The following is an 18,197-nucleotide window of genomic DNA, read 5'->3' as shown; positions in this document are numbered from 1 at the left end:
TCACTGAGTTCACCACGTTAACGTGATCGCTGGTACGTGAACATCAGTGATGTCACCATGGAAACCTGAAACTGGAGCAGAGAAAATGGTCAAGAAACAACAAGGACACCGAGGGACAGGTGAAACTAATCAGGGGGGTGGGGCCAACAATCATACAAAGGACAGGAAGTGAAACAAGACAGACAATCAAACAGGAAGCACCAAACCCAGACTGACCTGAAGACTACGAACCAGAACAGAAGCTCAGAAGGTCCCGGTGGAACTAGGTGTTGACAGTCTGACTCTGGGGGACCAATTCACAGTGACACCAAGAAAACCCACCTGGTGTCTCCTGACCTGACGCCTTCTTCGGTCTCGGACAGTGAAGCTCCGCCCCTCTTGAAACGTGAACGTCACTCAGAAACAACAGAGTTGGAGACAAAAAATCAGCCTTGATTCTGTGGTGGAAATCACTGGATGGGCTCAGGAACACTCGGCTGTGAGCGGGTGTTGAAGATTTTCTTTTTCCCAAAAATGTCTCTGATTTGATTTGAGTGATTTCCATGTGTGTGTGTGTGTGTGTGTGTGTGTGTGTGTGTGTGTGTGTGTGTGTGTGTGTGTGTGTGCACGCGAGATCTGTGAAGATGAATCAGCGTTTTCAGTGCAGATGGTGGAGTTCAGGAGGTGAAGAGAAGCAGACAGGTGGAGCTGTAGAACATGTAAAGTAATTAGACCGAACAGGTTGAAACGAACACTGTCTCATACCTGAGGTAGCCCCCCCCCCCCCCCCCCACCCCTCCCTCTGCCCCAGGGACACTGAGAAGTGATTGACAGGACAAAAATAAAAGAGAACGTAGAAGCTCATCACGGCTGCTGTGACCTTAACCTCCTTTATCATTCTCCCGTCACCTCCTCCTCCTCCTCCTCCTCTTCATCGCCTCGCTGCTCTCTGACTTTGTTCCCGACTGTCACTGAAAATCATTTGAAACCCCCCGAACTCCCTCCCACCCCCCTTATTTTTCATTATCGGTTTGGTTTCTTTGTGGAATTGTTTTTCTCCTCTTCCTCTCATCTGTGTGGAGAAATGCTGCTTTTTATTGGTCGTGTTTCCGTCCAGACAGAAAGATAAAAAAGATGTGAAGCGGTGACGAAGACGAGTCCGAATGGAAGGAGACTCAGTAACGTGCATGAGACCAAAAATATTATTTTTGTTTTGAAGTGTGAACGAACAGCCTGAATTCAAAAGGAAGCCTCCTGGTGTTGGAGGAGAACGTTTGAAGGAACGTCAGCAGCTGGAGAGACGAGGAGACTCGTGTAGAAACACTTCGACTTCACGCTCAGAAGGAGCTCGACCTCGTTTCCCAGAAGCATCTTCAGGCTGAGACGATCGTTGAAGCCATCGTAGGAGCTCTGTACGTTAAATAGCTGTTTCCCAAAAGCATCGTACCTGAAGAAGCTGTTCCAACTGACAGGAGGAGAGTCCAAAACTTTGAACCGTCTCCAGAGCCGTTAAAGAACCTGCAGTGAGTCCAGCTGCCTTCGGAAAACCACCTGAAACCACCTGAACTGTGTTGCCATGGCAACGGTGTTCTCCAACATGACAACACACCACTCACAGTGGAGGAGAGGAACCAGTGGAAATCACTGCATGGGCTCAGGAACACTTGGCTGTCAGCGGCCGTGTTGAAGAGTTTTTTTTTTCCCCCAAAGTCTAATGTTTGTGCTCCAGTTTCAGGTCCTGGTGACATCACAGATGTTCTGGTACCAGCGGACCCGTTAACGTGGGGAACATCCGGGTCCACTCGTCTCTCTGTGACACACCTTGGTACCCCGTCCCCCTCCCACCCGTCCCCCCAGCTGCCTCCACAGGGGTCCGTGTTCCTCTAATGGAGCTGTATGTTTACTGAAGTGATGTTCTCTCATGTTCGGTCTCCATAATTAAACAGCACACTTCATGAATAAGTAACGAGCTCGGCTGAAAACCTCGTCACACCTTCATCAGATGCTGCTGCATGAATATTCTCTCTGTATTCGCGCTGCACGTTACGGGCTGCCGCAGCAGAACGGAGAGGCTCCGCCTTCAGCAGAACAGAGAGGCTCGAGGCTCCGCCTTCAGCAGAACGGAGAGGCTCGAGGCTCCGCCTTCAGCAGAAACGAGAGGCTCGAGGCTCCGCCTTCAGCAGGACGGAGAGGCTCCACCTTCAGCGCTGCGAGCAGGAAGCACTCGTCTTCACGTGTCTTTGTAAACTCACAAGTTCTCACGGAGAAACGCTGGGGCGGTCTGAAGGACAGTCCTGATCTCGTCCTCTGTGTTCCAGGTGTATGACCGCATGTTGAAGCGCTACGCCCGTTTGGAGGAGAGGATCCTGCAGAAGACTTGAACCTCAGCGACCAATCAGCTACGACGATGAAACGAGGTCACAGGAGCATAAAAAAATTACTGAATATGGTTTTAAAATAAGTTTCACTTCATTTAAAAATTCCCATTTTAGTGATAATGAATCAGTCAATAACAGAACTGACAGGTGTTCTGTTATTGGGAGAATTCTGCTGAACAAACCTCAGGAATCAAACGTTTTAAAAACAGAACAGATTCAGTGACTGAAAGAAGTCGTGGACCTGCAGGAGGAAATGATACAACGTGAAATATGAAATATGAATGAACTGCAAGTTGGATTAAATTAAATCTAAAAACTTTGTTTTGAAAGGTTCGTTTGATTGGCTTCCTTCGTCAGTGGTTTTTGTCTGATGCTGCTTCACGACAGAAGTCATCGGTATTTGTTGGTTTATTTCACGAGTTCACGAGCTGTTTTCTGAAACGGTAGAGGTCGTAAACATTATTTTTTTTCATTGAATAACAAGTTATTTTATTGAATTTTGAATCATATAAAATTTTAATAACAGCACCTGAATGCATCCTGGGAGGGAATTTGTTCACACTGCATTGAAAACAGTCAAGAAACAGACACTATTCTGGAGTGGAAATCACTGCATGGGCTCAGGAACACTTGTGAAAACCATCGTCTGTGAACACAGTTCATCGCTGCGTCCACAAATGATGTTAAAACTCTCCAAAGAAGAAACCAGATAGAAACATGATCCAGAAACACCGCTAGAAAAGACATGAATAAAAACATCCACAGTGGTGTCGTCTGCAAGAAGCTTCAGCAAAGAAACACGTTCTGTGTGTAGTGTGTTAATCACACACACGCACACACACACACACACTCACACAGATGTAGAACAGTGTGTCAGGCTGCAGAGGACAGAGACTGCTCTGTTTCCATCTTCATCCTCCTTCTTCTTCACTGGTTTCACAGTTCACAGAATCAGCTCTGATAAATATCGTATTTTATTGGATGGAGTCTGTTTTTATCTCCTTTCTCTCCATCCTTTCTCCTTCAGCCTTCGTCAGCATCCCAATGACATCATCAGATCAGAAGCCACAGTTTGGTAAAGGTTAGCTGTGTGTGTGTGTGTGTGTGTGTGTGTGTGTGTGTGTGTGTGTGTGTGTGTGTGTGTGTGTGTGTGTGTGTGTGTGTGTGTGTGTGTGTGTGTGTGTGTGTGTTGTGTGTGTGTGTGTGTGCATGTAATGCGGCAGAGCATAGTGGGTTCACATGAGTAGATGGGCCCTGCAGAGGTTGAGCCACATGTGTGTGTTCGGTCTGTAGCATTAAGGGGGGGTGGCTCTCTGCACTCAGCTGACACACCCAGGAGAGCTGCTTGTGTGTGTGTGTGTGTGTGTGTGTGTGTGTGTGTGTGTGTGTGTGTGTGTGTGTGTGTGTGTGTGTGTGTGTGTGTGTGTGTGTGTGTGTGTGTGTGTGAATGAGTAGGCGGGGCTACCAGTTGTCTTCAGATGCCCCTGTACCCAGATTTTACTTTCTTTTTTTTCTTTTTTTTTAATTGTTCATCAATAATATTGATTTTGCAGCAGATTGTCTCCAAGATATTGATGTAAGTTGTGGAGTTTTAAGTGGCGGTAAATAAAATAAAATTTGCAACCTGAGGAAAAAAATAATCGATTTTTTTTTTAAACAAAGATATATAATGTACTGACTTTCTGTGATAACAATCATGTTGCACATTACAGAAATATTTTATTTATTTATTTGCTTGGAGAAACTGAAAAATGAAGCTAATGCAGAAGTGTCTTAAAATGTAGTACTACTGAGGACCACTAGGGGCTGTCTCCATAGACTCCATCTGTAGTACCACTGAGGACCACTAGGGGATGTCTCCATAGACAATATCTGCATCTGTAGTACCACTGAGGACCACTAGGGGCTGTCTCCATAGACAATATCTGCATCTGTAGTACCACTGAGGACCACTAGGGGATGTCTCCATCTGTAGTACCACTGAGGACCACTAGGGAATGTCTCCATCTGTAGTACCACTGAGGACCACTAGGGGATGTCTCCATCTGTAGTACCACTGAGGACCACTAGGGGCTGTCTCCATCTGTAGCACCACTGAGGACCACTAGAGGATGTCTCCATCTGTAGTACCACTGAGGACCACTAGGGAATGTCTCCATCTGTAGTACCACTGAGGACCACTAGGGGCTGTCTCCATCTGTAGTACCACTGAGGACCACTAGAGGATGTCTCCATCTGTAGTACCACTGAGGACCACTAGGGAATGTCTCCATCTGTAGTACCACTGAGGACCACTAGAGGATGTCTCCATCTGTAGTACCACTGAGGACCACTAGGGGATGTCTCCATCTGTAGTACCACTGAGGACCACTAGGGGATGTCTCCATCTGTAGTACCACTGAGGACCACGAGGGGATGTCTCCATCTGTAGTACCACTGAGGACCACTAGGGGATGTCTCCATCTGTAGTACCACTGAGGACCACGAGGGGATGTCTCCATCTGTCGTACCACTGAGGACCACTAGGGGATGTCTCCATCTGTAGTACCACTGAGTACCACTAGGGGATGTCTCCATCTGTCGTACCACTGAGGACCACTAGGGGATGTCTCCATCTGTAGTACCACTGAGGACCACTAGGGGATGTCTCCATCTGTCGTACCACTGAGGACCACTAGGGGATGTCTCCATCTGTAGTACCACTGAGGACCACTAGGGGATGTCTCCATCTGTAGTACCACTGAGGACCACTAGGGGATGTCTCTGTGTCGTTAGATAAATTTCCTCCTTCTGATCAGTTTTTCCTTCAGGAAATAATTCATCATTCATTACATATTAGGAGTCTAACACGGATATATTAGGGGGCGGGACTAGTTTGATTGACAGGCCTGGGGTGCAGTCAAGTTTACAGTATAAGTGGGCAGGGCATAGTGTCCTCAGCTCCTCCCCAGCTCGTCCAAATATGGTCACTTGTACAAAAAAAATTACTGCATGTTCTCCTTGACTTAATTTAAGAGTGGAGGTTAAAATTAGATGAAAAGGTCTTTATTTACTGTTCTGAATATAGAACGTCCTCACAAATCTAGAGTGAGTGAGTGTGAGTGTGTGTGTGAGTGTGTGTGTGAGTGTGTGTGTGAGTCATGCTATAGGTTCATCTGAGGAGACGAGCCTCTCTGTAGATCTGTCCCCAGGTGGCACACTCGTGTGTGTGTTTAGGCTGATCAAAAGAAGCTGCTTTCATGTTCAATACAGCACAAACACAGACACACACACACACACACACACACACACACACACACACACACACACACACACACACACACACACACACACACACACACACACACACACACACACACACACACACACACACAAGACACACACACAGACACACACACAAGACACACACACAAACAGACACACACACAGACACACAGACACACACACACACACACACACACACACACACACACACACACACACACACACACACACACACACACACACAAACACACACACACACACACACACACACACACACACACACACACACACAACAGACACACACACACACAGACACACACACACACACACACACACAAGACACACACACAAACAGACACACACACACACAGACACACACACACACACACACACACACACACACACACACACGACACACACACACACACACACACACACACACACACACACACACACACACAAACACAGACACACACAAACACAGACACACACACACACACACACACACAACGATGGAGGAATCCTCTGTTCTCCAGATATTTTGTTTGTGTTTGAAATAATTGGCTCCCAAAAGGAATAAAAACGGGAAAACAAATTGTGCCGCAGCAGGAAAAATGGTGTCTATATATAAATATAAATAAATATGGACTGCATATACTGTACGTCTGACTATTAAAAGGTGTGTCGGGGGGAACAGACTGAATGAAATAGTTTGTCAGAGATGCTGCTGTCACTGATGGGACTCAAAGACACGCCCACATATTTATTGGCCTATAATAATAATAAATAATATTAAAAGAAAGAAATAATGAAAATTAACGACCAAGAAACTTTTAACCTTTTTGAGCGTTCTTGCACCTTGTTTTCATGGAGTCACAAGTGACCACATATGTCTCGTCAGCATTAATTCCTCCAGAACATTTCAATATTAATTCATCAGAATATTAACTAAGAGTAAATATCAGCGGTGAGAAACTCTCTGACTTTTATTAATCGTGTCTCGACTCCCAACAATCATTTTATTAAGAAAACAGAAGGGGAGCTGGTCTTCTGGGAGGTTAATTAAACTGATTAACACGCCGCTTGATTGACAGCCGGACGAGGTGTGATGATCTCCCAGAATGCACGGCGGCCCTGATTGCTCGTTGGTGTATGTTTTTATGTGTGTGTCGACCTCAGTGCGTCCCGGCTTCACATTTAGAGAGATTTACTTCCTCCTCACACTGATTTCCATCCAAGGCTCAAAGACGCTGGAAAGGCACTTTGAGGAACGTGTGTGTGTGTGTGTGTGTGTGTGTGTGTGTGTGTGTGTGTGTGTGTGTGTGTGTCAGGGTTCTGATGGATTGGACCGGTTCCTTTCCTTCTCAGTTGGTCCTGAAGGTGGAACAAACCTCTTTGAGTCTTCGTCTTCATCTCGACATCCTCATCATCACATCACATCAATCACAGGACAAACAGGTCGTTTACTTGCTGCCTCTTCCTGGTATTTGTGGGTTTTAGAGGTCGACATCATCTCAGTGTACATTCCTGTTTCCACAAATGTTGGGATGCAGAATGAAATATTAAAACTCAGAGATTTAATGGTTTTCTGATAAATATCTTCTCATTTTGAATTTGATGCAGCAGCACGTCTCTATAAGTTGTTCCAGGATGATGTTCACCACTGAGATGCATCAACTCTTTTAACAACACTCTGGAAGCGTTGGGGAACTGAGGAGACCAGTTTCTGGAGTTTTGAAAGTGAAATGTGGTCCCATTCTTGCATGATAGAGGATTTCAGCTGCTCAACAGTTCAGGGTCTCCTTTGTTGTATTGTTCATGTCCTGATGCTCCAGATGTTTTCAATGATTGACAGGTCTGGACTGCAGGAGGCCAGTTTATCAGCGGACTCTTCTACTAGAGAACCATGCTGTTGGAATACGTGCAGAATGTGGTTGGACGTTGTTCTGCTGAAATAAACAAGACCTTCCCTGAAAGAGACGTTGTCTGGATGGCAGCATATGTTGCTCCAAAACCTGAATATCTCATTCAGCATTAATGCTTCCTTCCAGATGTTCAAGCTACCCATGCCATGTGCACTAATGCATCCTGTACCATCACAGATGCTGGCTTTAGAACTGAGCTGATAACAAGCTGGCTGGTCCCTCTCCTCTTTAACCTGAAGGATGCAGCGTCCATGATTTCCAAACAGAATCTCAGATTGTGATCCATCAGACCTCAGGACAGTTGTCCACTTCACCTCAGTCCATCTTCAATGATCTCGGTCCAGAGAAGGCGGCGGTGTTTCTGGATCATGTTTCTATCTGGTTTCTTCTTTGGAGAGTTTTAACATCATTTGTGGACGCAGCAATGAACTGTGTTCACAGACGATGGTTTTCACAAGTGTTCCTGAGCCCATGCAGTGATTTCCACTCCAGAATAGTGTCTGTTTGTTTGCGTGTTGAAGGTTTTGTTTCCCCAAAATGTTTCTCTGCTCCAGTTTCAGGTCTGTGGTGAAGTCACACGTGTTCACGTACCAGTGGTCACGTTAACGGATGAAACACATCATGTGACTGTAAAATGCTGCTGTAACAGCTGTCGGACATGTTTCTGTCTGGACTTCAGCAGCAGCTCGTCCTCCTCCTGCAGCGCGTTCAGTGCACAGTGAAATGAAAGGAAACAACAGGCGCTGAGCCTGTTAGAGTAATTGACATTTGGTTGAAATGTCAGAGCAGAGCTGCTGTCGGTGTTTCCTCTTCGCTCCTCCGCCTGCCAACGACACTTTCATTAATGATGATAACAGTAATTATTTAAAGAAACACTGGAAAGATTCACTTTGTCTTCTCACTCTGTCCTCCTTTATCTCCTTTGCTTTGTGCTGCCCTTTAATCTGTCACTCATTTACACACACACACACACACACACACACACACACACACACACACACACACACACACACACACACACACACACACACACACACACACACACACACACACACACACTGCAGCAGGAACTGTAACAGCTCGGCAAAACAATAAATCTTTGTCACAGTTTGCTGACGCCAAACATCGCTGTCACACACACACACACACACACACACACACACACACACACACACACACACACACACAAGCTTACATGTCAGTACAAAGAAAAATGTACACACGTCTTAAGGAAACACTCGATGATGATGATGGTGATGAAAATGATGATGAATATGATGATGATGGTGATGAAGATGATGGTGATGATGGTTTCCATGATGAAACGATGAAGGCTTATTTGTTATTTCTTCTCTGACTCATTTAACTCTCATCATCAAGAGCTGCTATAAATATGAGCTGAATATTATAATGCAATCAGAGAAAACACAAGCCCCGCTGTGTGTGTGTGTGTGTGTGTGTGTGTGTGTGTGTGTGTGTGTGTGTGTGTGTGTGTGTGTGTGTGTGTGTGTGTGTGCGCGCGCGTGGACTCACTTTTGTCACATGACCTCTGTTACGTGTCACATGTTTGTTTAAATGTGTTTTTATCATGTCTAGACGAACACTTGCCCCTAGTGGAGGGCAGGTATCAAACATTCTGCTTGGTTTCCGTGACGACGTGAAGATGAAGGCTGATGGAGAGTCAGGCATTATTTGTTCACATGCTCAGATCAGATTTCCTCTCCTCTTCCTTCCTCCCTCCTCCTGCTCCTCATCCTTTCTACCTCTCTCCTGCTCCTCCTCCTCCCTCCTCCTGGTCCTCATCTTTTCTACCTCCTCCTGCTCCTCTTACACCCTCCTCCTGCTCCTCATCCTTTCTCCCTCCTCCTGCTCCTCATCCTTTTTACCTCCTCTTGCTCCTCACCCTTTTCCCTCCTCCTGCTCCTCTTCCTTTCTCCCTCCTCCTGCTCCTCATCCTTTCTACCTCTTCCTGCTCCTCTTCCTCTCTCCTCCTGCTCCTCTTCCTCTTCCTCCATCCTCCTGCTCCTCCAGGTTTCCGTGTGTTTCTGTGTTTCCGTATGTTTCCGTGTGTTTCTGTGTGTTTCCATGTGTTTCCGTGTGTTTCCGTGTATCCGTGTGTTTCCGTGTTTCCATGTGTTTCCGTGCTTCCATGTGTTTCCATGTGTTTCCGTGTGTTTCCGTGTATCCGTGTGTTTCCGTGTTTCCATGTGTTTCCGTGTTTCCATGTGTTTCCATGTGTTTCCGTGTTTCCATGTGTTTCCGTGTTTCCATGTGTTTCCGTGTTTCCATGTGTTTCCGTGTTTCCATGTGTTTCCGTGTTTCCATGTGTTTCCGTGTGTTTCCGTGTTTCCATGTGTTTCCGTGTTTCCATGTGTTTCCGTGTGTTTCCGTGTTTCCATGTTTCCGTGTGTTTCCGTGTTTCTGTGTGTTTCTGTGTTTCCGTGTTTCCGTATGTTTCCGTATGTTTCCATGTGTTTCTGTGTTTCCATGTTTCCGTATGTTTCCGTGTTTCAATGTGTTTCCGTGTTTCCGTGTGTTTCCGTGTTTCCTTGTGTTTCCATGTTTCCATGTGTTTCCGTGTTTCCTTGTGTTTCCGTGTTTCCATGTGTTTCCGTGTTTCCATGTGTTTCCGTGTGTTTCCGTGTTTCCGTGTGTTTCTGTGTTTCCATGTGTTTCCGTGTTTCCGTGTGTTTCCGTGTTTCCTTGTGTTTCCGTGTGTTTCCGTGTTTCCGTGTGTTTCCGTGTGTTTCCGTGTTTCCGTGTGTTTCCGTGTGTTTCCGTGTTTCCGTGTGTTTCCATGTGTTTCCGTGTGTTTCCGTGTTTCCATGTGTTTCCGTGTTTCCATGTGTTTCCGTGTTTCCATGTGTTTCCGTGTTTCTGTGTGTTTCCGTGTTTCCATGTGTTTCCATGTGTTTCCGTGTTTCCATGTGTTTCCGTGTGTTTCCGTGTTTCCATGTGTTTCCGTGTGTTTCCGTGTTTCCATGTGTTTCCGTGTTTCCATGTGTTAACGTGTGTTTCCGTGTTTCCATCGGAACATGTGGTGTCTCTTTAAAATTGCAGCTCAGCAGGCGTCTCTGCTGCACCCTTTCATCACGTTCAGCTCTTTAAAGATGTGCCGCCTGTCGTAGTGCACATGAAAGAAGGAATTACTGTCAGTAATCAGGTCAAAGCAGCAGATTAGGTGATGTGTTCAGGTTCACTGCCTTCACCACAGCTTCAGTATTTCCTCATGAAAAGTCTTCTAGGAAACACTCACATCTCTGAAATCACACATTTCTTCTTCATGATATTCTTCAGATGTTTTAAACATTTCATGTTTTACCTGCTGAGCGCTCATTCAATTCATCTTCCAGAGTAAACCAACAGAGGGGAACTTCCATATCCATGGCAACGTCATACTTCCTGTTTGTTGCCAGACTTTACATCCGTTCACACAGTAATGTGACACTAATGCTGATATTCAGGTAGCAGATTAATATTATTACATTTCCATACATTCATATTAATTAACTACAATGTTGTAATTTTCTTTTCTGAAATAACGTCAGAATCATGGATGAACAGTTCTTTTCATCTGGCTCAGATTTTTTTTTATTTTTTATTTTTTAAGATCTCCAAAGTGTTCGTTCTGCAAAAGTTATCACATCGATATTTCATACGTAATATTCGATTCACGATTTTGATCCACTCCCGTTTGCCCTGTTAAACTTACTGCACTACAATGTTAATATGAACTCAACACTTCTTGTTTGCCTTTCAAATTTAAAGCCATCGAGCTTTTCAATAGAGGGTAACTTAATTTCTTAACAAAGCTTTTATTTTGAATTTTTTGCAGGAAGTCACTGTGATTGAAACATGCAGACAGAATCCTGAGACTCCAGATGTTTTTTGTGTTTTCATGTCTCGATTTGTTCGTTGACTGAAGCTTCTTTTTCTAAATCACATCTTTTTTTTGTTTCCTGCTTCATTGGCATGAAAACTTCCTGACAGCTTGATGGAAGCAGAGAGGAAGACCGAGGAAACTTCTTCTCCGTCCCTCCCTCTGTCTCTGTCACAAGGCCAGCAGCTCATCGTATAGACGCTTACATAAAGATGTTATATAAGCAGCTGACAGACTGCAAGGCGGCCGAGCTATAGTATGAATGGAGAAGGAGGAGGAGGAGGACAGACGAAGACGGGAATGAGATAAGAGCTGTCAGCAGTCACCTGATTTCTGCACCACTGACCAAGTTTCTCCTCTGATGGTTTGTGTCCATGTAGATGCTAAATGTGGATTCTAACAAATTTGAACTGAGCAGACAGAAACAGAATCACAGATCTCCTAACATTAACCTCTAACACCGATTCATGGACTTAAAGGAGGATAATTCAAACTCAAACTACTGTGAAAATGATTAAAGGATTGTTTTCCTAATGTTTCATCATCATATAAACAATCTGTAACGCAGTGATGTCATCGTTGGTTTGTGAACGTTATGAATCCTCCAGTTCAGATTCTGTCCGTCACCATCTTTGTTAGTTCGGAGCGGTTTGGAGCAGGAAGTGACCATATTTGGACGAGCTGGGGGAGGAGCCAGCGGTGGATCTGACTGATCTGATCGGAAACCTGACGATACTACGTCCCGCCCACCGATAGCTGTAACCTGACTGCACCACAGGCCTGTCAATCAAACAGACACGCCCCCAAAAACAGGTCTTCTTGAATCTTCTTTTCTAATGAATGAGGGATTATTTTCAGATGGACCTCCAGAAAACTAAGAAGAAGGAGTGACTTTAGCTAACAACACCGAGATAACTGATGGACACATTTTATTCACTTTGGATTTGATGAGAGAAGTTGAATGGGAGTCTATGGAGCCGGAGGCTTTTTGGAGCCGACCTCTAGTGGCACTCGCTGGTATTGCAGCTGAAGACACTTCTGGATCAGAACCATTTTACAGACCTGAAGCTACGAACTCTTCTATAAACAGTCTGTGTTGTGACCTGATAAATATTCATCAGGTGGAAATAACAAAGATTATTTAGCATCAAGCTGCCCCAAATCCTCCTGAATTAATCCACCGCTGAAAATAGTCCCCTCCAGCTGCAGTGTGTGTGTGTGTGTGTGTGTGTGTGTGTGTGTGTGTGTGTGTGTGTGTGTGTGTGTGTGTGTGTGTGTGTGTGTGTGTGTGTGTGTGTGTGTGTGTGTGTGTGTGTGTGTGTGTGTGTGTGTGTGTGTGTGTGTGTGTGTGTTGGGGAGGGGGGGGGACTGAGCCTTGTTACAGTGAAGCTGATGTCTGTGTGAGTTTTTAAAGCTGAAGGTCTCTGAACTGAGAGACAAAAAGAAATGGTGACCATCAGCACTCATATATCTGTTGTCGTGGGAACCGTCTGCATCCATGGAGCCGTGTTCGTGTGTGTGTGGGTGGAGGAAGATGTTCGCTCTCTACATCCCAGGGCAAACCGAGTGTGAGACGGAACACACACCATGTGAATCTTACACCCCTGGACAACTTCAGTCTGTGTGTGTGTTTGCCTCCATCAGCAGAGCTTTAAGGAGAATCCATGCATTAGTTATCAGCTCGGCTCTGATTTTCCTGTTTCTGCTCACAGCTCCGACTGATGTAACATTGCTAACGCAGCACACTGCTGTCTTCAGTGTGTGTGAGTGTGTGTGTGTGGTTTTCATGTCTTGTTTTTATGACATAATAATTTAAAAATGAATATATATTTTTTGGCCCTTTTGCGACAATAGAAACTCCAGAAACATTTTAAGGAACTTAAAAACACAAACAGCAGTGATGCGAAGCCTCCAGTTTGGTAGTTCAACCGTCGCCATCTTGTTTTTATGGAGCAGGAAGTGACCATATTTGGACGAGCTGGGGGAGGAGCCAGCGGTGGATCTGACCGATCAGATTGGAAACCTGACGATACTACGTCCCGCCCACCGATAGCTGTAACCTGACTGCACCACAGGCCTGTCAATCAAACAGACACGCCCCCAAAAACAGGTCTTCTTGAATCTTCTTTTCTAATGAATGAGGGATTATTTTCAGATGGACCTCCAGAAAACTAAGAAGAAGGAGTGACTTTAGCTAACAACACCGAGATAACTGATGGACACATTTTATTCACTTTGGATTTGATGAGAGAAGTTGAATGGGAGTCTATGGAGCCGGAGGCTTTTTGGAGCCGACCTCTAGTGGCACTCGCTGGTATTGCAGCTTAAGAGACTTGATTGGAGGATCTCAGGCTGCGTTCAGGCTCGTAAGGAACCACCGTGTTGGAGATGAAATCAGGGGTTACGTGGAGTCTTGTGTTGGATGTAGTGGGAGGCAAAGATCCGGCTTCCAATCACATGATCAGGTAATCAATGATGCCACGACTACGTTCTGCAGAAACCAGTAGGAAGAAACGAGGATCATGAATCGACAGCAGCTGTTTTTCCTTTTCAGTTTCCAGTGATGAGAAATTGTCTGTCGTTTTTAATGTCAGCAAGTGCGACAGTCTGTCTTTCCTCTCCACTCAGTGAAGGTCTCCGCTCAATTGTCTTCTAGAGACACAATGAGGAGTGATGAATAGAGCCGAGACACACGGAGGAGAAAACAGAAGCAGAACGCAGACGCACAGCGGGAGTCATTCAAATGAACACTTAATGAATTTAAGATGAGACCATGAATCCTCCAACTGTTTTATGGAGAAATGTTCCGTTATTTTCAGAAAAATCTATTTATGCAACACGCTCTTGTTCACAGACTGTCTACACCGAGTTCCATCGGGACCTTCTGAGCTTCTGTTCTGGTTCCTGGTCTTCAGGTCAGTCTGGGTTTGGTGCTTCCTGTTTGATTGTGTCTCATTTCACTTCCTGTCCTTTGCATGATTGTTCGCCCCGCCCCCTGATTAGTTCCATCTGTCCCTCGTTGTCCTTCCCTCCCTGCTGTATTCAGTCTGTGTGCTCTTCTTCTTCCCTCTTTGTCACTTTGTTTCAGTTTCCTGTCTGTTGCTGCATCTTTGAAACCGAGAGAACACAAACCACCTGAACTGCGGCGCCATGGCAACAGGGATGCAAGGGACAAGTCAGAAAACCAATATTGGATGTTTCTAATCTTTGGGCACTGCTTTAAAAACAGCCATGACTCTGTAGTGGAAATCACTGCATGGGCTCAGGAACACTTGGCTGTAAGTGGACGTGATGAAGATTTTTTGTTTGTCTGCCCCAGTTTCAGGTTTCCATGGTGACATCACTGATGTTCACATTAACGTTTTGAACTCAGTGATGATGTTGAACTCTGAATACTTCCTGGTGGAGCTCTGTGTGCAGCACCGTGCTGCGTTCAGGAACTCTGAACTTAATCGACCATCACATATTCACTTTATACGGGAGTATGTGGAGTGTGTAACTGTGTGTGTGTGTGTGTGTGTGTGTGTGTGTGTGTGTGTGTGTGTGTGTGTGTGTGTGTGTGTGTGTGTGTGTGTGTGTGTGTGTGTGTGTGTGTGTGTGTGTGTGTGTGTGTGCCCTCTCACTGCTTTATAAATCACACTGTATATGAGACGAAGGAAACGCTACAAAGATGAAGGTTAGCAAGGCGAAGCTGCAGCGACATGATCTTGCAGTCACCTCGTCTCACCCCAAAACACACACAACTACACACACACACACAGATTAGAGGGTGAAGTTCAGGACGAACTGTGGCTGCAGCCATCTTGCCTCTGCAGCAGGGAGCAGAAGCGTTCAGAGCTGCTTTCCACATGTTTTCCCCATGTTGGCATGGTAACAACCCAGTATCACGGCAAAGCGTGAAATATACACGCCAGCCCACTACCGCCAAATGTGAAATAGTCACGCTTTGGGCTGTCTAGGCGTCAAAGTTCCACGCACATAAATGTCAGGTGACACAGGATCATGTGACCAAGGTCCTGTAACCGAGGCAACAAAGGATGTGTTTTGGCAGCAGCAGGAGGTGGGAGGGGCGGATCGGTGGCATTAGTCACAGACTGCTATGCAGTACCCCAACTATGTGTTTTTACTGTAAGTTTTATTTTCCTATGAATCACATGGCTCAAAGCGTGCAGTAGGTTTAATTTTCCTCCACGACAGGAAAATGTGTAACTGTCACACTTGGACAGGCCAAAAGCGTGTCTATTTCATATTTTACTGTGATACCGAGTTGGTGTTAAAGCCTCACTTTGATTTTGTCAAAGTAGCTCTGAGAGGAGAAAAGGTTGGAAACGGCTGCTTTAAACCGTCTCATCCAGATAATGACCTACAGCTGGTCGTCAGAGAGACAGCTGGCTCCTCCCAGTGTGGTGTTGATGTTGAGGTTTGTGTTTGTGTTAATGTTTGTGTTGGTGTTGAGGTTTGTGTTTGTGTTTATGTTTGTGTTGGTGTTGAGGTTTGTGTTTGTGTTAACGTTTGTGTTGGTGTTGAGGTTTGTGTTTGTGTTAATGTTGGTGTTGAGGTTTGTGTTTGTGTTAATGTTTGTGTTGGTGTTGAGGTTTGTGTTTGTGTTTGTGTTAATGTTTGTGTTGGTGTTGAGGTTTGTGTTTGTGTTAATGTTTGTATTGGTGTTGATGTTGAGGTTTGTGTTGGTGTTGAGGTTTGTGTTGGTGTTTGTGTTGGCGTTTGTGTTGGTGTTGAGGTTTGTGTTGGTGTTGAGGTTTGTGTTGATGTTGAGGTTTGTGTTGGTGTTGAGGTTTGTGTTGATGTTGAGGTTTGTGTTGATGTTGAGGTTTGTGTTGATGTTGAGGTATGTGTTGATGTTGAGGTTTGTGTTGGTGTTGAGGTTTGTGTTGATGTTGAGGTATGTGTTGATGTTGAGGTTTGTGTTTGTGTTTGTGTTTGTGTTTGTGTTGGTGTTGAGGTTTGTGTTGATGTTGAGGTATGTGTTGATGTTGATGTTGAGTTGAGGTTTGTGTTGATGTTGAGGTTTGTGTTGATGTTGAGGTTTGTGTTGATGTTGAGGTATGTGTTGATGTTGAGGTTTGTGTTGGTGTTGAGGTTTGTGTTGATGTTGAGGTATGTGTTGATGTTGAGGTTTGTGTTTGTGTTTGTGTTGGTGTTGAGGTTTGTGTTGATGTTGAGGTATGTGTTGATGTTGAGGTTCGTGTTGGTGTTGAGGCTTGTGTTGATGTTGAGGTTTGTGTTGATGTTTGTGTTTGTGTTGATGTTTGTGTTGGTGTTTGTGTTTGTGTTGATGTTGAGGTTTGTGTTGGTGTTGAGGTTTGTGTTGATGTTGATGTTTGTGTTGATGTTGAGGTTTGTGTTGGTGTTGAGGTTTGTGTTGGTGTTGAGGTTTGTGTTGATGTTGAGGTTTGTGTTGATGTTTGTGTTGAGGTTTGTGTTGATGTTGATGTTTGTGTTGGTGTTGAGGTTTGTGTTGGTGTTGAGGTTTGTGTTGATGTTTGTGTTGAGGTTTGTGTTGGTGTTTGTGTTTGTGTTGATGTTGAGGTTTGTGTTGGTGTTGAGGTTTGTGTTGGTGTTTGTGTTGGTGTTGAGGTTTGTGTTGATGTTTGTGTTGATGTTGAGGTTTGTGTTGGTGTTGAGGTTTGTGTTGATGTTGAGGTTTGTGTTGGTGTTGAGGTTTGTGTTGGTGTTTGTGTTTGTGTTGAGGTTTGTGTTGATGTTGAGGTTTGTGTTGATGTTTGTGTTTGTGTTTGAGGTTTGTGTTGGTGTTTGTGTTGGTGTTGTGGTTTGTGTTGATGTTGAGGTTTGTGTTGGTGTTGAGGTTTGTGTTGGTGTTTTAGTTGGTGTTGTGGTTTGTGTTGATGTTGAGGTTTGTGTTGGTGTTGAGGTTTCTGTTGAGGTTTGTGTTGATGTTGAGGTTTGTGTTGGTGTTTGTGTTGGTGTTTGTGTTGGTGTTTGTGTTGGTGTTTGTGTTGGTGTTGAGGTTTGTGTTGATGTTGAGGTTTGTGTTGGTGTTGAGGTTTGTGTTGATGTTGAGGTTTGTGTTGGTGTTTGTGTTTGTGTTGGTGTTGAGGTTTGTGTTGGTGTTGATGTTGAGGTTTGTGTTGGTGTTTGTGTTGGTGTTTGTGTTGGTGTTTGTGTTGGTGTTGAGGTTTGTGTTGATGTTGAGGTTTGTGTTGGTGTTGAGGTTTGTGTTGATGTTGAGGTTTGTGTTGGTGTTTGTGTTTGTGTTGGTGTTGAGGTTTGTGTTGGTGTTGATGTTGAGGTTTGTGTTGGTGTTGAGGTTTGTGTTGATGTTGAGGTTTGTGTTGGTGTTGAGGTTTGTGTTGATGTTGAGGTTTGTATTGATGTTGAGGTTTGTATTGATGTTGAGGTTTGTGTGGGTGCTTGTGTTGGTGTTGAGGTTTGTTCGTTGACTGAAGCTTATTTTTCTAAATCACATCTTTTTTTTGTTTCCTGCTTTGTTGGCATGAAAACTTCCTGACAGCTGTGTTGAGGTTTGTGTTGGTGTTGGGGTTTGTGTTGATGTTGAGGTTTGTGTTGATGTTTGTGTTTGTGTTGAGGTTTGTGTTGGTGTTGAGGTTTGTGTTGATGTTGAGGTTTGTGTTGGTGTTTGTGTTGATGTTGAGGTTTGTGTTGGTGTTGAGGTTTGTGTTGAAGTTTGTGTTTGTGTTGAGGTTTGTGTTGATGTTTGTGTTTGTGTTGAGGTTTGTGGTGGTGCTTCTGTTGGTGTTGAGGTTTGTGTTTGTGTTGAGGTTTGTGTTGGTG

The 18,197-nt window shown here is 44.7% G+C and overlaps 1 protein-coding gene across 6 annotated transcripts in view; it reads left to right on the top strand.

The window, feature by feature from the left end:
• xylb (xylulokinase homolog (H. influenzae)) overlaps positions 1 to 8,623 on the top strand; it is a 17,920-nt gene extending 9,297 nt beyond the window's left edge. For 3 of the 6 annotated variants that reach the window (XM_069720203.1, XM_069720199.1, XM_069720204.1), the window contains one exon: positions 2,298 to 3,378. In XM_069720203.1, the coding sequence (XP_069576304.1) occupies positions 2,298 to 2,360 (63 nt within the window). In that variant the 3' untranslated portion in view covers positions 2,361 to 3,378. The other 3 variants (XM_069720201.1, XM_069720200.1, XM_069720202.1) reach the window with 3 other exon arrangements.
• The last annotated feature ends 9,574 nt before the right edge of the window (positions 8,624 to 18,197 follow it).

This window comes from Brachyistius frenatus, unplaced genomic scaffold (genome assembly GCF_029030835.1).
Source record: "Brachyistius frenatus isolate BFR_SWC_R1_liver_20210118 unplaced genomic scaffold, ASM2903083v1 Contig_236, whole genome shotgun sequence".
NCBI lineage: Eukaryota > Metazoa > Chordata > Actinopteri > Embiotocidae > Brachyistius > Brachyistius frenatus.
The sequence above is the reverse complement of the archived record's forward strand: the minus strand, read 5'-3'. Positions and strand labels throughout refer to the sequence as shown.